General features: G+C 43.2%; 2 protein-coding genes across 2 annotated transcripts; both read left to right on the top strand.

The window, feature by feature from the left end:
- Nucleotides 1-72: 72 nt before the first annotated feature.
- Nucleotides 73-5,504, top strand: LOC138207288 (3-keto-steroid reductase/17-beta-hydroxysteroid dehydrogenase 7-like). The gene is made up of 9 exons (XM_069164410.1): nt 73-215; nt 1,810-2,013; nt 2,113-2,205; nt 2,334-2,448; nt 3,124-3,318; nt 3,429-3,533; nt 3,643-3,699; nt 3,797-3,895; nt 4,060-5,504. Exons 1-9 carry the CDS (start codon nt 181-183, stop codon nt 4,192-4,194), a joined length of 1,038 nt encoding a protein of 345 aa, XP_069020511.1. The 5' UTR covers nt 73-180; the 3' UTR covers nt 4,195-5,504.
- Nucleotides 5,505-6,704: 1,200 nt separating this feature from the next.
- Nucleotides 6,705-14,751, top strand: LOC138207287 (SERPINE1 mRNA-binding protein 1-like). Its single transcript, XM_069164409.1, has 9 exons — nt 6,705-7,104; nt 7,855-8,035; nt 8,320-8,466; nt 8,863-8,934; nt 9,770-9,844; nt 10,086-10,263; nt 10,815-10,880; nt 11,130-11,318; nt 12,919-14,751. The coding sequence occupies exons 1-9, from the start codon at nt 6,849-6,851 to the stop codon at nt 12,976-12,978; spliced, it is 1,224 nt and encodes a 407-aa protein (XP_069020510.1). The 5' UTR covers nt 6,705-6,848; the 3' UTR covers nt 12,979-14,751.
- The last annotated feature ends 845 nt before the right edge of the window (nt 14,752-15,596 follow it).

The raw sequence follows: 15,596 nt of genomic DNA, 5'->3' as shown, positions 1-15,596 counted from the left end.
GATTGGCCAGCTGATTGCTGACATCCAATGACACCACGCGTCTGCTTGTTCATATAGGCTGAGTGTTTTCAAGGGAATCGGACGATGGGCTGTACGTTGGTGGACTGAGGGCACGCAACTGGTCTGAGACTTTAGTTCTGGTCTCGTTTTACTCTTCAGCCGCTGCAACTTCAGTCAGACATGGAGAAAGTTGTCATCGTAACCGGCGCTAACAGGTGAGTCCACTGAAACTGCGTCATGATTATTAATAAAGACTTGCGTTGCTACAGAGTAACACCGCTGATAAACACCGAGATGTGAGTCCGTGTGTGTTGGCTGGAGAAACATTGTAGCTTCAACAACAGAGAGAGTTTCCTGCTTCTAAAGAGAGATTAGCTGCTTTTAAATCTCTAATTTGATGACAATGCTGTATTCATGTTAAACAATTTATTTTTAAATGTAATTATTAAACCGTGTCAGTCGTACAAACCAAACATATATGTATATGAATCATATCGCAATACAATGCAGAAAAAAAGTAAAAGCAGTAGGCTAAACATACTAAAGGTAAAGTAAATTAACATTATTTGGGTGTAGAGTGCAGCTAAAAATATGTGCCCATTCATTAAAGGGTTTGGCTTTCGTTTTACTCTTATTCATGGTGTATATAAACGCTGAACATATCAAAACTAGGAAATAACATGAGTTTATGTTGTAAGTAAAATAAAATGTAAACAAAGATCAAATATATAATTTTAGATTCTTTATTGGAGCCTCTTTTTGCTTCGATAACAGCTTTGAGTCGTCATTCTGTCAGCCAGCTTCATGAGGTCGTCACCTGGACCTTTTCCAACTGTCTTGAGGGAGTTCCCACATATGCTGAGCCTCTGTTGGCTGCTTTTCCTTCACTCTGCAGTCCAACTATCCCCAAACCATCTCGGTTGGGTGAGTGTGGAGAACAGGTCATCTGATTCAGCATCTTGCTCAAACAGCTTTTCAGAGCCTGGACATGTGTTTTGTGCTCCTTGTCCTGCTCAAATATAATTGATTTCCCCACTAACTTCCAGATGGGAGGATGTTTTACTGCAGAGTGGGGTGGAAGCCACTCATCAGACCAAAATCCAAATCTCCACAGATATAATGTCCATTCCTTGTGTGACCATGAAGGACTGATTTGCACAGTCACTTCCAAACAGTTGATGGTGAGATGTGCCTCTTACTTGCCGCTATTTCCAACACTTTTTTTCTTACTACATAAATCCATATGAATTATTTTAGATGTTATGTCTTCAATATTGGTCTACACTGTTGATCATTATGAAAAATAAAGAAAACCCTTGAATAAATGGGTGTGTCCAAACTGTTGTGTGGTACTGTAGGTATCAATGTACTTCAGCTGACGGGTAACATTCATTTACAGTACAGAAAGGCCAAAAATGTGTGGGAGGTGAAAGGATTGTAGTTATTTTAAAAGGAGCATTGGCGTTCGATTACAAGGATCAATCAAATATTCTGGAGAAAATACGAGGCTGGATCAAACAGCGTGCAGCACGTGATGTGCACGGAGCACAAAGAAACTATACCCTTCGTGAGTAAATACTCCAAGTTTGGTCGCTTGATCAAAATCAACGCCTGAGTTAGACATGGGTTTCTAAGTTTTAATTAACAAGACATGAAAAACCACTTTCAACCAAAAAAACAAATAAATAAAATAAAAATGTTTCCAATCTGCCTTCATTACTTCTTATCCAGTATCGTTCCTCTGAGCTTGTTCTGTAATTACAAATTGCTTTAGGTAATCTCTCTGTCTCTGTCTCTGTCTCTGTGCAGCGGCATCGGCCTGGCTTTGTGTGACAGGCTGCTCACCGAGGACAGCCAGCTTCGACTGTGTCTGGCCTGCAGAAACATGCAGCGGGCCGAGGCTGCCCGCACCGTCCTCCTGACGTCTCACACTGACTCGCATGTGGACGTACTGCACCTCGACGTGGGCTCTGTGCAGTCAGTGCTCACTGCCGCTGAGGAGGTCAAGGCCAGGTGAGAGACCTGTGAGGTACTGACCTCATGATGATGATGATGATTGTTCTCTTCACTGTTTGTTTTTTCTCTTTAATGTGCATCTGTGTGTTTTCACAGGTACAGCAGAATAGACTTTCTATATCTAAACGCAGGGATTATGCCCAATCCACAAGTGGATGTCAGAGCTTTTTTCATGGGTCTGTTTTCCAGGTAATCCTCCAAAACCTGCACAGGAATCACTTTGTTTTGTTTGCTATTGTCTTAAAGCTGAATGGCTGTATAACAGTGTAACTTATCTCTTGATTGTCCTTGCTGTTCTGTATGTCGCCCTACTGCAGGAATGTCATCAACATGTTTGCGACAGCAGAGGGTCTCTTAACTCAGCAGGACCGCCTCAACTCAGACGGTCTGCAGGAAGTTTTTGCGACGAACCTCTTTGGTCACTTTTTCCTGGTAAACACTTATATGTAGCTTTAAATCTAAACAAATGAAAACAAACCTCTTAATTTGGTCATTTTCAATGTTCGGGGGTGGAAGAAGGTTTTAGATTCTTTACTGAAGTAAAAGTACTGATACAGTAATGTAAGAATACTTCAGTACAAATGAAAGATCTGCATGAAAAATCCAACTTAAAAGTACAGCAAAATGCAAAACAGCAAAATTAGCAGCAAAATGTAGAGAAAGTCCTGGTTTGGTCCCTCTCACTGGTATATTATAATATATGACATCATTAGTTATTAATACTAAAGCATCAGAGTGTAAACAGCATGTAACTGTTGTAGCTGCTGCAGGTGGAGCTAGTTAGAACAAAGTTCTCATTCACAAATCCGTTTTTAGACTTTTTCTCTGGAGTTATACACATGACAAAATCATGTATAAAGAAGAAAAAAAGTATAAAGTAAATAGTTTGCTTTTCCCTCAATTCAAAGCCATTGAAAGATGAGGCATCTTGATTTATGAGCTATGATAGCTCTTGAATATAATGAGGTAGCTGTTATGAGCTTTTCTCCCATCCATCATATTATATTATAATCCCTTTTCCAGCTGACAGTTATCCATGTATGTCACCAGTCATGTCTCTCTCTCTAGTTGTCCTGCAGACCTGATTTTCATGTCTCTGCTTTCCAGATCAGGGAGCTAGAGCCTCTGCTGTGTGATGCAGGACACACCTCCAGGGTCGTGTGGACCTCCTCGAGTAACGCCCGCCGCTCCGCCTTCAGCATCGAAGACATGCAGCACAGAAATGGGACGGAGCCCTACAGCTCCTCAAAGTACGCCTCGGATATGCTGAGCCTGGCACTCAACAGACACAAGAACAGCCAGGTTTGACTGTCACACAGTCTGCAGATTTCTGATACAGCAATAACTACCGCTGCTAACCTTGAAGTCCAAAGATTGCAGTCCTTTAACCAGCTTTCTTCTCTTTGTGACAGGGGCTGTTCTCCTCTGTAATATGTCCAGGACTGGTGATGACTAATTTGACCTACGGCATCCTCCCCTCCTTCTTCTGGACTCTCATTATGCCCATCATGTGGTTGGTAAGTGGTTGTTTATTGATATTTTTAATGCTCAATTATTTTTTATTTATTCTTAAATTCTGTGTTAAACATGATTTAAATCACACGTGAACTGTCTCCTGTTCAACAGATTAGGATTTTCACCAACACTTTCACACTCACACCATACAATGGAGCAGAGGCACTGGTATGCTGGTATTTACTGTATAAAAACCCTTAAAAACAGCCAATATTTCTATTGTTAATGCACTATAAACATGGATTCCTACTGCGATCATTCACAGCACTGGCTGTTCCTTCAAAAGCCGGAGTCTCTGGATCCAAGAGCAAAGTATCACAGTTTAACATCAGGACTGGGAACAAACTACACTCAGCCTCGACAAGTGAGTAACTGGAGACCGTTGGAGCCACAGAGAAACGGCTCAAGCCTGTGATACAGTCTCTAACAGCAAAGCGTGGAAAGGTTTTCAACTGGATAGATCTTATTTACATACGATGCTTTATTTACATGGAATTAATTCAGATCTTCTTTGTATTTGCGTTTCAGATGGACATTGATGACGAAAGGTCCGAGGTCCTCTTTTCTAAACTTCTTGAACTAGAGAAAGTAGTCAGGAGAAAACTGAGCAAGAAGAACGCTGATAACGAAGCTCATCGACAGTACCTCGGCGAGATAGAGTAGAAGGGAGTGTTTCATAATGGAAGGAATTATAATTGTGCAGTTTGAACCATCATCACTGCTCCCATTCATTACAGTCGTGCCAGTGGGACCATCGAACAGTGTGTGTTTCATGAGAATGAAACAACCGTGCGACTTCTACCTCAGGCAAGGTCACAGCGTTGATTTATGTTCGTCATCATGTCTACAGCAGTGTGGCTACTTCACTTGGTAACCCTATCATATTAAAAGCAGCAGCGTGTTACAGTGAAACTAATTATTGATTCAGCATTGATCTCACGGTGATCAATTATCTTATTTTAAATGAACTTTATTGCTTCTGCTTTTGTACTTTCAATGTAACTTTTCATCTGTTTGTACACATTTCATTTACCAAGAACACTTTATTCCTTTATTTTTGAAAATGATTTATATCAAGTAATATTGTATGTTTACAATACAAGGGACATATTGAATGTCCCAGCACATTGGCTGCCAGATTCACAGCTCCAAAATTACTTCTGCAAATTGTCATTTTTATAGTCTGTAATTGTCCTGTTTGTGCACTTATGTCAGTGTCACATGTAGAAAACACAAAAAGGGAACCAATCATATATTATGTACCTGACCCACATCACTGAGCGGTCTAATTTATATTTGTAAAAGGCCTTTTTGTGATGAACTACTTTAAACTCCACAAACCTGTTCCCGTTACTTAATGTGCCATTTTCATATTAGAAATGTGTATGTTATTTACTCAAAGGCTGGTAAAATAGTTAAGATTGCTTTTGTCCAGAGCTGATCCAGTCACACTTTTTCAAAATAAAATTACAATTATCTTTTTTTTTCCATTTCACAATGATGGAAAAAAAAAGATTTGTCCCTTCATCTTGTTTGCATTGTGGCTCTGGAAAGTCTCTTTGTCAAGTAGGCTTCAAAACGTTTCCTTTGTTTTCTGTCTTATTTGTAATTTGTAAGTAATTCTTTCTGCATCTAATTGACGACTCCCCTGTGTTGTTATCTTGTGACCTACAACCAACTCTGTATTACCATACGAAAGCAGATATAAAGGGAATGGGAGTGACGGTCAACTGTTTGTCAACTGTATAAATGCTGCCCTAAGGAAAGCCCTGCTGAAGAGGACTGCGGAGGAGAGGACTGATGGGGGAAACCAGGCTGGGTAGAGCCCGGCTGGGGTGAGGACTGTTGAGGAGGACTGTTGGAGCCCTGCTGCAGAGGACTGCTGGGGGGAGCACTGCTGGACACCTCTCTTTGAGGGTGCATGTAGTTGCTCCTTCTTGCAAGAATAAATGTCCAATGTGTTTGATTTTGAACCAAGCCTCTTGAGTAATTTGTCCAACACACAAACAGTAATGTCAGGTTCATTGAGTTCACATGATCAGTACCCAGCAATCATCTCATCTGCTGCTGTTGCGTTCTCGTAATATAGATACGAGCGCCCACGTTGTTTTCACCTGATAGCTGCATCATGTTTCCTACCACACAAAGTTAATTAGCTCTGTTTATGATCTGGTTTCTTGACTAACCACCAGCGCTGCCACCATCTGTCTGTGATCTGCGGATCGTTTCACAACAAATCATAAATCATGGATGGCTGGTCTTGTTTAAATAAACGAAACAGCGACTGGGGTTTGTTATGGGTCAAACAGTATGAATAAATAAATCGGGTGTCAGATGATTTTTGCATGAGGGATGTATGAAAGACTACACATCCTTCTACCGAGAGTTCTTATGTCCAGCCTGGTTTTACTATCGTGGTTTTACATTTGAAATTAATCTGCTTCAGATTGATATCAGATGTGTTTTGCTTCCTAAATTGTTTATTGATTTGATCCTAACAGACATCCACAGCCGCTTATCTGATCTGTCTCTCTGCCTCCTCTGTTGTCTGATTGGTTCCTGGACAATCACGAATAATTAAACATCTATTCTTGTTCAATTATAGAAATCAAGATGGGAAAATACACACCAGGGTAGATTTCATGTAATGCATGTAATTATTAATTGTTATCTAAAGATTCATTTATTTTGTCTAAGACTAATAGATATATTCATGATTTCATGTAAGCAGCAACTGTGAAATACAGTTGTACATTGTTGCCTGCAGCATCAGCATAAACTCTCAGCTGCACAGAAATTGCCACTGAGTTTTTAATAGCAACAGTTATATCTGTGTAGAGTTTAAAATACATGCTGGGTATTTAATCTGAGAAAATTCACTTATTTCGTTTAATTCTAGATATGTCTGTATTTATTTAGGTAAACCATGGAATATTTATTTAACTATCCTCTCTTTGACCTTTTTTTTTTTTTTTTTTTTAACACAGCTGTTTAGTTATTATATCATAAAAGAGTTTTTGTTTCTCTGCAGTTTAATTTGATAAAACTGGCAGCTTCTCTTGCGTGCAACGTCCTCTCAGAAATTAAAACCCGGATTATTGAAGGAGGACACGAAAGCGCATCGTTACATAATGTAAATAATAACATCGCAGCCACCGCGTGTTCAGATTGGTGCGCGCGGCGCGGTGTCCCGGATGGTGGTGCTCGCACCGGAAGAGAAGGGGCAGCTCTCCCAGCCATCTTGTGGCAGCATCCAGCGAATCGGTCGCATCAAGCCTCGTAGAATCGGAGGTGAATCCCGTTGAAGGGGCGCCATCATGCCCGGACATCTGCAAGAAGGCTTCGGCTGCGTCGTAACCAACCGGTTCGACCAGTTATTGGACGACGAGTCGGACCCGTTCGAGATCCTGAAAGCCGCCGAAAACAAGAAGAAGGAGGGGGCCGCCGCTGGCTCCACCAAGACCGCGGCTCAAGCCGCCAAGCAGCCGAAGAAGGAGTCACAGAAGGACAGGAAAAACCCGCTGCTGGACAAAAAGGAGGAGTCCCAGGCGCCAGTACCCCTGAAGAAAGAAGGTAAAAAAAAAAAAACAGCTGCTGCTCTCCGGGTTTTTTTGGGGGGTTGTTGTTTTTTTTTTTGTGCACTGCGCGTTTTATTTTCTGCTTTTCGTAGAAACTGTCATGTGCGGCTTCTGTTAGCCACATTAGCTGCTGCTGGTCTGAGCGACACAGCGTGAGGTCAACATGGACCCTGTCCTGTTGTTATTAGAGGACAGACTAATGATGCCTGGCAAGACTGAAGGCAACCCGCACGCCTGCAGCAGACGTGGAGGGGGTGGAGAGGGTGGAGGAGGGGGGGGGTCCACCTGCGCGCTCGGATGAAACCACCTGCACGGTCCCGTGCAAACTGCCGAGTCTGTGTCGCAGAAATGGTTTCCAGCAGCATCCGAGAGGAAGGTGCAGTGTTGGGTTACTGTCTGCCGGGTGAGGATGCTCACGCACCGGCTGCGCAGCTCTGCTAGCAGGTGGAGGCGGCGCGAAGATGTTCACCTGTGATCCGGGAAAACGAGACGGGAGTGCTCCTTCACACATCTCCTGGATGGATACTCTGTAAGCTGAGTGGTCCTAAAAAAAACAACATTTTAATTTGTGTGAAGGGGAACTGAGGCGATGCGCAGAGACCTCAACAGTTTCAGTGCAGCGGATTACCCTTCAAAGCAAAAGTTTGCATGTTCCTACACGCACATGGCACCGAACTGAAAGTGTTGGCACTGCTGGACGTGAGTATTGTTTTGACCCCCCCCCCCCCCTCCTGTGACTCGCCAGGTATCCGGCGGGTGGGCAGAAGACCGGACCAGCAGGGCCAGTCTGGGTCCCAGCACCAGGGCGCTCTGGGTGAGGGGCGACCCGGAGACAAGAGGCCGGACCGGAGACCTCCTCGGGAGCGCCGCTTTGAGAAGCCCGCTGAGGACAAGCCTGACGGAGGCGGAGAGTTCTCCGCAGACAAGTGAGTGGTGACGGTGAATGACGACGAGGGTATTTAAACACAAAATGAAGGGCCCACGGCCGGCTAGTGTGATCACAGGATCGGTGTGTGGGGGCGCATGCAGGGAGGAAGTGTTTGCAGCTAATGATATAATCTTAGCTCATTAAAGCTCAGCGTCACAGTCGTTGGTAAATGGCTGGTTTTAGAAGCTGGTAAAATCATTAAGTACTGATGACCTCTGGGGAGATCAGGGTTTCACAGTTTCTTTTTTGTAATTTTTTGTATTGTGTGTCCGTGTCCATCAGGCCTTCTGGAGACAGGCCCCCGAGAGGGCGTGGTGGCGGCCGGGGTGGACGTGGTGGAAGAGGACGGGGCATGGGCATGGGCCGAGGAGACGGCTTCGACTCGCGTGGGAAACGAGACTTCGACAGACACAGCGGCAGTGACAAATCGTGAGTCAGTCCTGAACTGAGACCTCAGCGGCCCGCCGAGTCCATATGCAGAGAGATCACTCACCGATTCACGTCTTTTCCTTCTCCACCTCTGTGACTGCTCACGGGTGCCTGAATACCGCGGCGTGGTTAACAGCCCCCGCGTAAATCTGCCTGACCTAAAAAGTCTCCGCAGATGTTTTTCATTTAGTCAAAAGTCCGAACCAAATATCATCTTTTGCAAAGTAGAAGCTCCTTCATTCTCTTTTCCGTGTCGGATTACGGTTTTGACTACACGCGCGAAGCCATGGGTTGTTGATGACGTTAGAAATACCCTTCGTTGGGAGCTGAGAGCATTTTTAGACCACATACATCACCGATGAGAATGTTTCCCCGTTCTGTTGTTTTTTTCTCCAGCAATCAGAAGAGTGAGGAGAAGCGCAGCGGCAGCGGCTCACACAACTGGGGAAATGTGAAGGAGGAAGTGAGGTGAGTTTTCTCACAAACAGACACATCGCTTGGATAACGATGCACATCTGATGTGATTTGAAGCTGCTGTGCAGACCTTTTGTCTTCCCCTTCTGTCGATGAGAGTAATTACAAAAACCCTGCGGACACGTGCAGACGTTCTCCGTCGCTACTGCTGCGGCTGCAAAATGATGGATACGTTGTTTGTTTGTTTGTTTTGGAAGGCGTCGCAACCGCCGCAAAATGACTCGTTTCACCATCAGAATTTGATCCTTTCAGTACATTGACACGATATGATATTTAGAAGAGACACACAATTTTAAAGATTTTATTCCCATACAAGGTAGCGTAGGTCTCAACCCGAAGTTAGCCAGCTCAGTGAGTTTCTGGTGCTGTGCCCATAGAGCATTGCTCAGTATGCATTCATCACACAGTCAGCACACAGTTGTCTCTCCAGACACCGTATGTACTGTGAAATGCACTGTATATATGGTGTATACTGTAAAATACAGATAGATCTATCTGGTTTAATCAGCATTGTGTGAACTCATTAAGCCAGGGCTTGAATGTAATGGACGTTTATATGTAAAAGACCTGGACTACAGCTCTAACTGACCGCGTGCTGTCCGAATGTGGATCTATTATTGTTATTATAAACAAACATCACCAGTCGTGACGGTTTGTGTCACAGGATGCCGCAGGTGTGGCGTTCAAAAACTCACTTTTAACTTTAGATTCTTCTCGTGAAATGTGTAGTAACATGAGTTTAAACGGTTCCAGCACAAACTATAGAGTGCGTTTGTGATCGTGTTTTTGCTGCAGGCAGTTAAAGGTGTCTGTGTGTGTTTGTTCCCAGTGAGGCTGAACAGACCCCCGCCCCTGAGACGACCCCAGAGGGAGAGGAAAACGCTCCCGCCGGCTCTGAGAACAAGTGAGAATCCATTTACTGTCTGATGTACTGCAGTCTTTTACTCTGGATTTGGACAGTTAGTCAGTGTCACAAACGGTATTATAGCGGCATGCACGTTTCCGTCACAAAGCTGTAGCGCAAATGGGATGAAGTGACCACTCACTGACCCTTTGGCCACAGGATTAGAGAGCATGTATGGAGGTAAGAGGATTGGCAGTTTGAGTTTGTCAAGTTCCTACATTGTTGTGTGCCGGCGTTCCAGAGAGAACGAGGTCGAAGAGGTGAAGAACGAAGGCCCCAAAGAGATGACCCTGGACGAGTGGAAGGCCATGCAGGACAAGGAGCGCACCAAGGTGGAGTTCAACATCCGCAAGCCCAACGAGGGCGCCGACAGCCAATGGAAGAAGGGATACGTGCTGCACAAGTCCAAGAGTGAAGATGTAAGTGTGGTGATGTAAAAAAAAATATATATATATATATATATATTTCTCCACCGCCGGCAGCTCAGATGTTCTGTCTCCATTTTTACCATCACTGTTGTCGACACCACCTTATGCTCAGATATTTAAACGCCATCAAAGAAACATCACTTACTTCTCGGACCAATCACGAAAATGGTTTTGATGTCAGGTAAAGGTTTTACACAATGAACACATTTGTTATTATTTCAGTTTTTGAGGCACAGAACTAAGTGCCAAGACAACAGGAACTATGAACTAGCAGACTGATAATCTTAAATCAGCTGGTCACAGCTGATGTAGACGAAGTTCTGAATCCTCTCGTCTTTTTAAAATGAAAGAGTTGCGTTAAAAACTAACAGCATGGAGCCTTTGTTGTCTTTCATTTCCCTTAAAATGTGTGTTTAAATAGAAAATGATCACAGACTCGCTTTGTTGTCATCCCTGTGTAAAATTAGCGTTGGGTTTTTGCCGAGGTAACTTCCGCATCTAAAAATAACCTCCTGCTGATGTTCCTTGTGTTCAATTTCCAGAGGCCTGTCGGTGCTTTGATTGACCCCCCAGAGCCGGAAGCAGAATCACCAACTCTCTACCCAAAGGTGCCTGCATTTCTCACACTGGACTTTGATGCACACAGTCCACAAAAAGATTCAGTGTTAACAATCTGTATGAAACCATCTGTTCAAGGTGTTCCAACACTGAGCAACATTGAGAATAATAAGATTTTTATGAATCTGAGGACGCTGTGCCGAGCACTGCGGACTAAAGGAAGACTTTATTATGATACTTAAGATCTGGTCGAAGAACAGTTCATCGTCAACCTACTCTTCATCCTCTGTTGTCTTCAGCCGGGCACTGCTGACGAGTCTGCCGATCACCATTTCCGCAAACCAGCCAACGACATCACGTCCCAGCTGGAGATCAACTTTGGAGACCTGGGCCGCCCCGGCCGCGGGCGTGGGGGCGCACGTGGAGGCAGAGGGGGCCGCGGCGGGGGAGCCACCAGGACGGCACGCGGGGGAGGACGGTCCGAAAAGGTAACGACAAAAGCCGTTGTCGCCGCCGCCAACAAAGGTTCAGTGTCCCTCACAAAAGATTTAGCCCCCCCGACTCTGAGCAGCCTGTAAAACCACTGACTTGGGGAAAAAAAACTGCTGTGGAACCACTGAGGCCCTGAAATAACAGACCAGTGACCACATGATCCACCATGCAAACCTCACCGACTGACCTCATGTCAGTGATGGTGTTTTGATTAGAGTATTGAGCTGTCAGGGAAGCATCAATTACATGTTTCTTTTCAAAAATGCAAAGAACAGTGATTTTTTTTTTTTTATTAACAATTAACATTACAACTCTTTCGTGGTAAATTGCGTTTCAACTACATTTGAATCGGCTACGTGCCAATTTCAGACTGTTTAATGTAGACAAAGTTGTTACATGGCTCCTTATGTGTAGAAAACCAGAGCTGGAGAAGGGGGGCTGTCTGGACGGACGTGCAAAGCGTATTAATCTAAAGGTACAGAAGAAACTAGTATTATGGCCACAAACCTGGGTACCGTCTCGGCACTAGTATGAAAAAATACATACAGCTAACTGCCAACTTTCTGTCAACTTTGTTTTCATTCATCTAATGTAGAGAGTGGGTCAAAATCTTTTGACTGAAAACCGCTATGGGAGCGAGAAGAGCGATGGGGCTTGGGTGATAAAACCAACACAATGAGCTGAAAGACACTAAATATTACACACGGCCGAGAGGTGTGTGGTCGCTTTGACAAACGCACCGAAACGTGTATTTGTGATGTACATTACTTAAAAATATAAAAAAAAAAAAAAAAGGGATAAATAAATATATTGTTGCACTATGGACTAAACCCATAAACAAATGAGATAAAAGACAAACAAATCAACATAAACTATGCACTTAGATCCTGAGATTCAGTCTTTTGAATTAATTATGTTGGAAAAATTACTCACTTGGTTCAAAATCAAACACATGGGACATTTTATTCTTGCAAGAAGGAGCAACTACATGCACCCTCAAAGAGAGGTGTGCAGCAGTGTTCCCCCCCAGCAGTCCTCCCCAACAGTCCTCGCCCCAGCCGGGCTCTACCCTCCGCAGTCCTCTTTTCCCTCCGCAGTCCTCGTCTTTCTCTCCGGCAGGGCTTTCCTTAGGGCAGCTTTTATACAGTTGACAAACAGTTGACAGTCACTCCCATTCCCTTCGTATCTGCTTTCGTATGGTGATACTGAGTTGATTGTAGGTCACAAGGTAAGGACACCGGGGAGTCGTCAATTAGATGAGGAAAGTAAAACAAAAAGGAATCATTTGCAAATAAGACAGAAAACAAAGGAAACTTTTCGGAGCCTTCTTGAAAAGAGACTTTCCGGAACCACAATGCAAAACAAGAGGAAGAGACAAATCCTTGTTTTTTTTTCCATCAATTGTTGAACAACAAAACACTAGAGTTGACTCTTAATTTTCATAAATTGGACACCGTATTATATACATATCAGTCGGGCTGTAAGAAGCTGTAACTTGATTACTTGTTAATGCAGAACTACTGATTACAGCAGCTTTAATAAATACAAGTCTTTTTTTTAACCTTGTGCTGGTTCTCGTGTGTTTGCTCCCACCAGGTTAGTGGCGCGTCAGTCCCCAACGTGGATGATCCTGAGGCCTTCCCAGCCCTGGCCTAAAGGCTCCTTTTCCACCACCAGCCCACCCATCAGCCCTTCCGGGGGCCCCTCCTCTACGAGGCTTGCATGCTTACCACATCTTCAAGTATATAAGAAAACAGAGAGGAAAAAAAAAAAATAACGACAAAAAAAAAGACTGTCATCCCCATTCCACACACCACCAGAGGACTCAAATTTTACCTGTTTTAAAGGAGAACAAAAGACAAAAAAAAAAAAAAGGTGGAAAAAGGACCTCTTGTTACACTGAAGTTTTGTATTTAGGAACATGAAAGCAGGGATGTTTTCATACTTTTTTCCTTTTTTTTTTTTTTTTTTTTTTCAGAGATTATGCATACTTCATTGATATTTTTTTGTGCTGCTTGAATTTATGCATTTCTGCAATTAAGTTGAAGTGTGTGTATCTCTTCCCCCACTCCTCAAAGCTTTTGTGCTTTTTTTTTTTTTTTTTTTCTCGTGACTTCAGCTCAGTATTATGAGGTCATCTTTAGAAAAGACTTTCTACTGGAGTTCCCCCCCCCCCCCCAGTAATACACACTGATGTGGTAGCACTACACTACATAGGAAACGTGTGCTAGATGTCTGAAGTATGGCTTAACATACATTTTAAAGTGTAATTACTTGGATTCTGACTACCCATCCCTTTGCGAGGCTCAAAATCCAGATGGGTAACCAGGCAAAGTGACTTCATAAGCTTGGTATTTTTTCTGCTTGTCGTGCAGTGAAAGTTTTCTTTTTTTATTTTCATAGCTTGCCTTTTTTTTTTTTTTTTTTCCTTGGTGGACCAGTGGTTAGTAATGCTTTGTACCCCCTGATCCAGATGTGCTACCTGTGTTTTCAGGGTGTCCCAGGGCCCAATGTATCTTTAGGCTGGTCCTCTTACAGACTGTATTACTTGTAACTTCAGGACCACTAAGCAAATATTGTATTTTTTTGTTAAGGATACGTGTGTGTGTGCGCGCGTGTGTGTGTGTGTGTGCGTGTGTGTACATGTGTGCGTGCAGAGTGGGAGATTGAATGTGTGAATTTGACAGCTAGTTACTTCGATTTTTAAGTATTCCTCTGCCACTCTCAAACAGTAGGCCGCAAGTTCTCACATGAAGTAGTTCATACTGTCTTTTGAGAAGTGATTGTTGAATCGTAGGTGAGGATAATAGATAGACCATGGACATATCTTTCTCTTCGAGTATCTGTACTATCTTTCAGATCTCAAAACGCTTGGTTTTTATCAGCACCAGTCCTCTGAAGATTGTTTTTCATTCCCTTTCTTTAGACCACTTTTGCTGTTTGTATTTCTTTCATTATTTTATCAGTGCAGGAGCACCAGTGCATAATTTTTGTCTGAAAGAAATGTCCGCTGTCATCGTGGAACAATCACGAGCTACAGAATGTAATGTAAGCTAATGGTGCTTTCAGCCACCTGTGTCAGCGTTCCCAGTGAGCATTTTCCTTTTAATAAAGTGGGTATATTTCACTTTGGGTACAGGGTGGGGTAGGGGGGAGGGAGGGGAGGGGAGGGAGGAATGTTACACTGAAGACATGATGGAGTGAATTTTAAAAGCTTTACATGTTGTGCTCTGCAAAGACTTGCTGGCGATGCACTGATACAGACGGCTGGAGCAGTTTTCTTGTAGGACTGAGCCACATGACGATGAAACTCTCTCTGCAAACATCCCTGTTCTAATAAATTGCTTTAGAGGTGTTACATGTATTCTGTCCATGGCTGTTGGGTTGTCTCAGATCAATGCTGTGATTTTAAAGGTGTATACAAATCTGCTGCTGACTCTTTATTGCCGGAAGCGTAACGCGTCTGTGTTTGATTACATTAGTCCCACTTCATCCCGTAGACTTCAGAGTGATAGAAACTCCTGAAATACGCAGAACTAACAAACCCTGCTCTGCATTGAGGATTTGATAACTGTAGTTTGAGGTACCTTTTAAAAATTGGACTGCATTTTTCCTGAAAGCTGTTTTGAGAGCTTAGTCTATCCTCGCTTTTAAATATAATTTAGCTTCTTACGAAGTTAACTATACCACAAACTACAACCTCCAATATATAACATGAAGTTAGGTCTCCCTGTAGCTTTTGTAAAGGGCATTGAAGGTGGGTCGTAGAGGTGGTTTGTAATTCATTGCTTTGAGCTGGTTGCACAACTATGTAATGACACTTGTTTGGTGCCACCACAGTTTCAAGTCTTTTTTTTTTTAAGCTAGTTTATTAGTGAGTTTTTAGAGCAAACTCTCTTTTGAAATGTTAAATGTTTGTACAGTGTTGGGGCCTTTTGAAAAATTGAAAACTTAACAGTATAACAACCTGGAAGTACCTCTCCCAACAAATATTTTAATTGTAAAGTACAACTTATCACAGGTGTTAGGGGCCTTTAAAAGTGTTATCAGGTAGTTATATGGAGATATACCTGCTTTTTTTTTTATATGTAGAATTAGACGCTACTAAAATATTTCTGAGAATTAAGAATTTATCGAGATGGTTCACTTCTTTCTATTTCCGTCTTTGACGACAGGCCGTTGTTGTGCGCATGCGCAGCTCGACTCGTCGTAAGGCATTTCCTCTGAACTCTCGTCACAATAACAAATGATGGCGGCGCCCCGTAAACGTCGAC

This window comes from Embiotoca jacksoni, unplaced genomic scaffold (assembly GCF_022577435.1).
Source record: "Embiotoca jacksoni isolate LCO1_2020_lvr unplaced genomic scaffold, fEmbJac1.0.p SCAF_31, whole genome shotgun sequence".
NCBI classification, from domain to species: Eukaryota; Metazoa; Chordata; class Actinopteri; family Embiotocidae; genus Embiotoca; species Embiotoca jacksoni.
The sequence above is the reverse complement of the archived record's forward strand: the minus strand, read 5'-3'. Positions and strand labels throughout refer to the sequence as shown.